The sequence below is a fragment of the Panthera pardus genome, unplaced genomic scaffold (assembly GCF_024362965.1).
Source record: "Panthera pardus isolate Hobbes unplaced genomic scaffold, ASM2436296v1 HiC_scaffold_26, whole genome shotgun sequence".
Classification (NCBI taxonomy): domain Eukaryota; kingdom Metazoa; phylum Chordata; class Mammalia; order Carnivora; family Felidae; genus Panthera; species Panthera pardus.
In genome coordinates, this window is record NW_026526832.1 from 25171660 (window position 1) to 25180594 (window position 8935).

General features: G+C 57.9%; 1 protein-coding gene across 1 annotated transcript in view; it reads left to right on the forward strand.

Moving 5' to 3' along the window:
* Window positions 1-8423, forward strand: part of HS1BP3 (HCLS1 binding protein 3) — a 30984-nt gene extending 22561 nt beyond the window's left edge. Inside the window, exons 5-7 of the mRNA XM_019450940.2 lie at window positions 387-550; window positions 1424-1538; window positions 6276-8423. Of these exons, the coding sequence (XP_019306485.1) occupies window positions 387-550; window positions 1424-1538; window positions 6276-6528 (532 nt within the window). The 3' untranslated portion in view covers window positions 6529-8423. The remainder of the gene's footprint in view (window positions 1-386; window positions 551-1423; window positions 1539-6275) is intronic.
* The last annotated feature ends 512 nt before the right edge of the window (window positions 8424-8935 follow it).

Below are 8935 nucleotides of genomic sequence, written 5' to 3' on the forward strand. Positions count from 1 at the left end.
CAAGGGGCTGTGCAGTGACTCTGAGCCTGGCCCCTGGGAGCATTATGGGCATTGACCCCCGCAGCCTCCAGAAGGAGAGCAGCCTCTCTGACCTGTGACCATGCATATAGGCCTGAGTCCTGGGTAGCCCTTCAGGGCTGGGAGTTGTCTGGCAGTCTGCTGGCTCACTCACTCACCTGCTCCTCCCACACATCCTGACGTCAGTGGTTCCTGGGGCACAGGGCTCAGCCACTTCCAGTAGCAGGGTCTCACGTCTCCACTGTCAGGGCACTGGAAAGTTCCTTCTTGACACGAGCTCAAACTCACCCAGCCTCTGACCAGGCCACCTGCTGGCCATTGGGGCTCTCATGAGAAGTCCTAACCTAGAGCTGTGTCTGATTCCCTAGCTCCAAGAAGCCCAAGAAACGCCCAGAAGTAGCCATGAAGCCCAAACCCTCATCCCGACTCACCATCTTTGATGAGGAGGTGGACCCTGAGGAGGGGCTCTTTGGCCCAGCTCCGAAGCTCTCCTCTCCCAAGGGCCCCGCAGAGGACATGCCCCTCAAGGACCGTAAGTAGAGCCTCTGGGTGTTCCCATTCCTCTTGGTGACCCAGCCAGCCTCTGTCAATGGCTTTGGACCTGCCACACGGGAGCATGATGGAAATCTCCTCGTTGTCCTGTTTCAACATGGTACAGACTCAGCTTATGGAGATTTTCTGCTGGAGAAATCTAGCCTTGCGCTTTGTGTCCCCATAGCCTGGAACATTCCAGGGCTGTATGTTTATTGTCCTCATCCTGTGGAAGAGGAGGGTGGTCGTCTTTATCACTTGAGAAGTATGGGTTGTGATTGGTGCAAAAGCATCTTTGTCATTCCGGGGCCAGGTGTGGCCACCGGCTGGAAAGTAGACACAGCCACCCTAGCTGTGCTGTGACTCTGTACAATTTGGATTGTGATGAGAGATTTTGTGTTGCCTGCATAGACCCCACGGGAGGGTCCTGTGCAGAACTGGAAAGGGGAAAGCCGAGTGGCCTGGGAACTTCTGTATTTGTCCATAGGTCCGATCTTTCCTCATCACACCCAGCTTCTCATTCAGGGTGGAGAGTAGATGCTCCCCATTGATGCAGCCAGCACTTGGTGACCACCCACTGGGGCCAGGCTCTGCTGAGCCTGAGAACACATGGATGAGAAAGACACAGTCCTGGCCTCAGGACTCCCACAGGAGACCGGACATCCCCTGACAATTGTAGGGCAGCCTCTGAGCACCTGTCCCTTGCTCCCTTCCTGCCCCAACCTGGGCCCATTCCTCTGGTTCTTCTGTGCTCTGCCTTGTCCCTTGCTCACTGTCTCCTGGCTGGGCCAGGCCATCTCCACCCTGTCCCCCTCTGGCAGCTGAGGATGGGCCAGGACTTCCTCTGACCACTCTGCTCCTGCCTTCCCCACAGCCCTGAAGTTGTTTGAAGATCCTGATCTCGGCGGCGCTGTCCCCCTGGGTGACCCCTTGCTGCTGCCTGCCACCCATATGAGTGGAGGGCCCACGCCCCACCCGGAGCTGTTCAGGTACCACCTGCCCCCAGCGGTGCTCTGCCTGCTCTGAGAGTACCTGGACAGAGCCAGGGACCCATCTCAGTGTGGGAGCATCTCACCAGCTTTGGCCTCCAAGGAAGGCAGTCTTGGCTCATCAGAGGCAGGAGCCTATGAATGGGTGCCGGCCAGGGGGCAGTGGCAGGGATTGGGGCAGGGGGTGGGGGTGGTCAGCAGCCCAGGGCAGCTCAGCAAGTTCCAGAAAGGACTTCATGAATGCAAGTCTTTTTCTTTTCCTTTTCACACTCATACTTAAAAAGTTTATGTGAAGAATAATCAAATTAGGTAGTCGCAAGAGCAAGTGTAGCTGGCATAAATAGGTTTGGGAACAAGTCAAACGGACTCTTGGTAGCTCGCAGCTCTCCCAGAGGGAGGGAGCACAGATGTGCTGGACAGTGGCCGGACCCGGCAGGGTCCCATCAGCAGGTCTCCGAAGAAAGAGCGAGGCTTAGTCTGTTCCATGGGGGGCTCCTCCTTCCAGAGTGTGTGCCAGGCATCAGTGTTCTGGATTTTGCACGCTGCCTCAGTCAGTCCTCCAGCCCCCGACATAGGTGCTCTTATCTCCATTTTAGAGAATAGAGTGTGGGAAAGGTGACTGGCCCAAGGCCACAGCTCCCCAGGGACAGAGCCAGGATCGGAATCCAGCATACCGCCCATGCCCTGTCCTCCCCGTTCCTTCCAAGGACTCTCTAAGTACTTGGAGGAGACGCTGGGAGATCTGCCTCCCACCCTGGGCCAGCAACTCTCCCTGGGCTTCCGAGCATGCCTGGTATTGTGCGTCTCTGTTGGGTCACCTGTGCCCCCCAGAACGCGGCTGTGCTCGGCAATTTACAGGAAGCCGAGCCGTCTCTTTCCAAGAATGGTTACATGGAGCCGGGGCATGTGGTTCCGGAAGGCTGTCATCTGCACCCTCGTTAGCAGTCTCCGGCTGTTAGCCCCGTGAATGCCCACCAAACCTGAGTCACAGCGAAGGCCTCTTGTCTGTACATCTCCCCATGGCCCCTGGTATCTGTTCACTGTCATCCTGTGTCCTCACCCCTGACAACCCTGACAGGCTGGGAGAAGCTGGGGTCGTTACGTCTTCAGAGGAGAAACTGAGGCACAAGGAAGCAGAGCACTAGAGTCAACCCCAGGGAGGGTGGCAGGGCCCTGCTGAGTGTGTCCTGCCCAGGGAGGCTCTGCCATCTCCAGGACCCCGCGTGACCCAGGGAGGCCATTGCAGTGTGACTTTCCTGGCACAGCCTATTCTAAATCCATGACACCAGCACTTCCCGACCCATGTTCTTCAGAACTCCGTGCTCCCTTCAGAGGAGTTCTGTGGCCAGACAGCTGGGCAGTACCGGTGTTAAGCAGGACTCTGTGGGCATGAGTGGGAAACACCATGTAGCATTTCACATTCTTGTTGGTCCCTGGGACTTTTTCCTCTGTGGTGTCTCTTGGTGTCCCACAGAGCACTCTGGGAGCCACTGCTTTAGAGAACGTGAGTCCTGCAGCCCTGCCTTCACTCTGCCAGACGTCTGGTGACAGAGAACTCACTTTTTGAGAGCGGGAGCCATGTTTTCTTCTGCTTTGTGCTGGCTCCGTGACTATCCAGGCAGTGATCGGGGTTCCTGATAGCAAACTTCTTAAACCTCATTCATTCACTGATGGCGTCACCCATCCATTCATTCTGTCACGGCCGTCAGCTAGCATGAAGTGTCACGGAGTGGCGTGCCCGACAGGATGCGGATAAGCCCCCAGTTCCCTCTTGCTGTGCAGCCACACCAGTGGGAGCCTTCCAGGTGTGGTCTTTAACCGAGGCCTGTCCTCTGCAGGGGCCTGGGGAGGAGAGGTGGGACTGGGGTCTTCAGAACTCCCCACAGCCTCTCCGTGGTTGACCTTGCACTAGCAGGACCTGGAAGAGAAGAAAGCTGGACCGTGCCTTAGTGGAACCTATTTCTAGCCGTGACTCAGGGAGCCCACGAGGAAAGGGGTGCCCCTGCAGCCACCTGTCATCCGAATGTGACTGCCACCTCAGAGCAGCTTCTGATCGGTTCCGAGGGTATGGATAATTCAGTCCCTCTGAGCTTTTCCTGGGCTCCAGCCTCCTGTGGAAGATGCAGGAAGAACCGGCACCTGCCCCAGGAGGGTGCTGCCTGCAGGGAGCCGGGGCACGTGTGAGCTGAGTTTGTCAGGAGCTGCCTGCCTTGGGTTACACTTCTTGGCATCACCTCAAACCCGGGACAGCTGCCTCTCTTTGAAGGCCTGGCTTGGGCTGGTCCCTCCGGGTCTGGGCTGGGAGGACACCTTTTGCTCAACTTGTCTGCCATCCACAGAAGCTCTGAATTCTCCCTTCGGGGTGTGTCCCCCACCATGGGAGGCTGACCCAGGAAGCAGGCAGGGTGACCCAGAGCTCCTTTGGCAGCTGGTACTTGGCAGGCAGCCCCTCCAGGGGACGGTTGTGCCGGGCGCTCCACGCTCAGACAGGCCTCTTCGTAGCCCTGCTGATGTCTGAGCCGGATCCCATTTACAGATGGGGAGACTGAGGACCAGGGAAGTGGAGGTGATGAAGCGGACCTGAGGCCCCTGATGAAGGAGTAGCAGGAGCAGGATGGGACTGTGCTGTGGGCGCAGTGCTGTGCTTCTGGGTACACAGTGGCTCTGCAGCCCTGCTGGGTGGTGCCACCATCACCATCCTACAGATGAGGACACCGAAACGTGGAGAAGCCAAGTGGCCTATGCAAGCCCCCCACCCCAACCTGGGCCTTCTGCCTCCTACACCTGTGCCCTCCCTCCCTGACCCCGGCCTGGCCGAATGAGGCCTGTTGAGATATCCTGAGACGCTTGGCCCAGGTGTGGGCTGCACCTGTCTGGATATTTCTGCTGGTCGGTGGCTGAAGAAGCATGTAAAGGGCCAGGAACCCTCATTTAGGAATTCAAACATCGGCCCTTGGATTTCAATGGGAATTTTCCATGTAACTCCGTGAAAGCCCCCAGGACAGTGTTACCAGACCCTCCCCCCTCCCCAAACCCGGGTCTCCTGCTGTGGTTCCAGATCTGACTGAACAGTGCACAGCTTCCCCCAGAGGGCAGGCTAGAGGCTGCTGTGCCCCTGGGAATGGGAGGACAGTGTGCTGTCCTCCCTCTACCCGGCCAAAAGGAGAGTATGAAAGCACTGGTCAGGGCATTCTTAGCGTCTTGTGGAAGCGAGAGCGTCCCTGAAATGACCTCATCCAGCCCCTCACCAATTGGGAAATGAGGCCCAGGGAGGGGAGGAGACCTGTCAGTCACTTGCCTTGCAGTTCTTCTTGCTTTGGGTCTTCTCTGAATCACTGTGTCCCAGATGGGACTGTCATCTGTCAAGGGACAGAAAAGTGGACAGCAAGTGTCCTGGAGCCTGACCCAGGGAGAATTCCGAGGGGACACAGGTGTGTGGAGGTTATCACAGAGTCCCAAGGGAAAAGAGGACTCCCTGAGGAGGCAAGAGGGGTCTGGGTCAGGTCCTTAGAGGCAAAAGATCCAGCAAGTGTCACCTGAAAGGCCTTGGGGGCCTGTGGCCTCAGTGTAAGGAGGGATCCTCCACCCTGGAGAAACCCCAACCTGGGAGGGCTTCATTGCATTGGTGTCCCAGGAGGGCAGACACACCCAAGAGACCCACCCATCCCCAGGCCAAGTCTTGTTCCTTCACAAGCTGGCCATGGGCCCCAAGCAAAGCCCTTTATCTCTGTACTTCAGCTTTCATATCTGGAAAATGGGGCTAATACCTGCTACCAAACAGTGTCTTGTGATTATTCAGTGAGTTAACGAATGTGGAAATGCCTGGCCGCAGTAGGTATTCAGCACAATGTTGATTGGATGGGTGGGTGGGTAGTGGATGGATTGAATGGGTCTTGCATTGTGCATCTGGTCTCCAGAAAGTGAGTTCCTCCACCAGGAGCTGGTAGCAGGAGCTCCCTCAGGCAAAGAGGGCAGAACCAGGTTGTGGCGCACTTTTCTTAACTGCCATCTGGTACCTGGGGCTGGTCCTGTGTGACCATCACACTGCTGTGGGCTTTAGTCCCACCCAGCGATGGCTGTCAGGTCCTGGGCCATGGTGGCTCTAACCCTCAGTAGGCTATCTGGCACCCGTGTGGCCCTCAGTGGGCACCATGGATGGGCAGCCCCACCCCACAGTGGTCAGAGCCCCTTATTTATTCTTTCTCTGGCTGAACTTGGCCTAGATAAGGGCTCAGCTTCTGAAGTCTGATGCCTTGGTTCTGACTCAGGCACTGTCACACGCTGTCATCTCAGGCGGGTAGCTTGGCCTCCTGGGGCTTGAACATCCACATCTGCTGGGTGGAGATGAGCCGTGCCCCTAAAGGGTTTGGGGATAAAACAAGATAATATGTCCAAAGTGCCTGGCACAGAGCAGGCACTCTGTATCTGGCAGCTGTTGCTATTATTTCTTGAGAGGTTGAAGGACAAGCCACCTACAGGGCCATCGTCTAGAGTGGGACCACCTGAAAAGGAGGCCCAGAGGCCGCCAAGGAGGCCCAGAGGCCCAGAGGCGGCTGGCTCTGCTCCGGCTGTGTTGTGCGGCTGCAGGGAAGGAGAAGCCTCCCCTCAGTCCTCCCCGGGGGCAGGATGGGGGAAGGCCAGGTTGGGGCGGGGCCTGGGCACAGTCCCCAGGGGTGCCTTGGGCCTTGCTCCCTTTGCGGGAGATTCTATTCAGGGCTTTCCCCTCTGGTTCCCTAGAGTTGAAGAAGACTTGGACCAGATTCTGAACCTGGGGGCCGAGCCCAAGCCCCAGCCTAAGCCCAGACCACCAGTGGCAGCTAAGCCAGCGCTACCCAGAAAGCCAGCTGTGCCCCCCAAAGCGGGCCTGCCTGAGGCTGTGGCGGAGCAGCGGAAGCAGCAGCAGCAGATTCAAGCCATGGACGAGATGGACATCTTGCAGTATATCCGGGACCATGATGCACCTGGCCAGGCCACCCCCAGCCTCTTCTGACCCTCCCACCCCTGTGCTGGCCCTGGGCTGTCAGAGCCTCTCCCCTGCAGGGATGTGGTGAGGTGGGCACATGCCCTGCTGGGGTGGGACCTGTATTCCCAAGGGAGGGGGGTGGCCGCCCAGGTCACAGGACCCCTGTACTACTACCTTGTTCCTTTTTTGTTTTGTCTGGAGTGTCAGAGAACCCTGTGGGGCACAGAGAGAGAGGTCACCATAGGAATTGGAGCCCAAATTGTCTCAGCCATGTGGCTGTGGAGGGAGAGCTAACCAGCTCAGCCCCCAGAATAAAGGGTGACCAGAGGGGCTCCAGGAAACTGTATCCACTGCATAGTAGGGAGGGTCTGCCCAGCCTGGGGGGAGGGGGTGGAGTCCCTGGGATGTATGGCTCCTGGGGACCTGTAGGCTCTGAGAAGGTCCCCAGGGGATGGGTGCTGAGTGGGTGCCTGGGAGAGCTCTTGGTTGGGCAGGGTGTCCCCAACCCTGGGCTGGCTCTGGTCACCAGGTGCTAATACGCAGCATGGAAACTTCCCATGTTTCCAACTTGAGGGAGACCTGAAGCCCAGCCCTGCCTCTCAAGCCTGACAAGCCGCTGGTCTCCCTCCCTCCTCCTTTCCCAGGGAAGGCCTGGCCACACATTGGCCTTTTGGGGCCTCTGGCCCCATGGCCAGTATCCAGCTTTGCAGCTCTGAGCAGAATGGTCATAGCATCCTCTAGCGCTCTGCCTGGGCCTGGAGCTGGGGTGTTCTACTCCCAGTGGGCCTCGGCAGGACGCTCTTGGCTGCCACTTCGAGCACTCTGTCCAGTGGCACATGCGGCCAGGCCTCCCCTGTCCCCCAGATCTGGACATGCTCACTGGCCTTTCAGCAGTCGGGGCCGCCTTTCCAGGGAGAAGGAGCCCTGTGCCGGAGCAGGGCCAGTGCCTTAGACTTCTCCTGGATGCCCCACACCCCGGCACGCGGGTCTGCACATGGCACAGCGCTCAGGAAATTCTCAGTGAATGATCTTTAATAGAGCAAAGAATCTCTTTTTTGATACATTCTTTGTGTCCAGAACTAGTTTTTAACGAAACACAGTTTTTAATGAAACACAACCACTGTTGTCCCTTGGCTTTTCCTGCTTGACAGAGACATTGGAAGGGGTTTTGGGGCTAGGCCCCCAGACGCTTTCCTGATCAGGGCCAACAGCCAGCCCTGAGGGAGGCCACCTGGCCAAGCTGGATTCTTGCCGCCTTCAGAGTCTCTAGAACCCTGCTTCTGTGCTGTGCCTGGTCCTGCAGGGCAGGGGGAGGGGGGAGCGCTCCCTCTGCCCTATGCTGTGTCTCATGCACCCTGGCACCCTCGTCAGCTGTCTAGTCTGAGAAGACTGCCATCCCCTAGCCTGGGCCAGAGCGACAGGAAATCGGGACTTGTGAGGTCTGAGAGCTGAATGCCTTCTCCTCTGGCCTCACCCGGCCTCCAAGGCCGCTCTCCCCAGGGCCCGGCGCTGGCCCCGGTGGCTGCACTTCCCTTTCACTGCCAGACCTCCACGTCCCCACCCCGGAAGGCTTCGGAAGGAGTGAGTGCCGACGTGAGGGCTGCCTCTCTGTTCCCTCTCCTGTGCCAGCTCCCCACCCACCACCTCCCACCAGCTGTGGCATAGGGGCAGAGGGCTCAGCTGGCAGGTGCCTGGAGCCCTTGGGGGCTGGCCCACTGGAAAGGGTCACAGATGGAACCTGCCATTGTGGTATGGGCGGTGTGGGTTCGTCCACTGTGTCTGGTGCTGCCTAGACACTCATGAAGATGTGCACGTCCCCAGTAATGATGCTCAAACTGTGGCTGGTTCTCCACCATGGGTCTGTGACCTACTGGTGAATTGATGACACCCAGTAATCCAATAAAGTTCATGTCAGTGACTCATTCCAACATTTGTTACTGGTGTCTTTTTCTGTGCCTGGGCTGAGGGGGAACAATGTGGGGGAGGGCATCTATTAACAGTGAGCTCAAGGGAAGCTGTCCTTGAAGGACCCTGGGGTCTGCCACAGCTCCACTTAGCCCTCCAGGCTGCTGCCTGGTAGGGCGAGTTGAGGCCAGAGGGAAGATTCCACTGTGTAAACTGAGCCAGAGGGACTAGAAGCCCAGGCCCTGTAGGGGTCATTGAGTCAGTCACTGGCCAGCCAGGACTCTTGAAACAGTTTGGAAAGAAGACCCTTCCCTTCTCCAGACTTACTATCTCCTTAGAGTGGGGACTGGCCCAGGCTTGGACTGGTCTTAGGCCCTTTACTCTCTGATATCACACAGCCCTACCAAATAAACCCCTCCATCCATACACAAGCCTGTCCTGGCCCCCACACTCCTGCCTGAGCTCAGATTCTGAAGTGCTGCTTTGTGCCTGGGCCCCAGAGGTCCTGGGCAGCCTCCTCTGTGACACT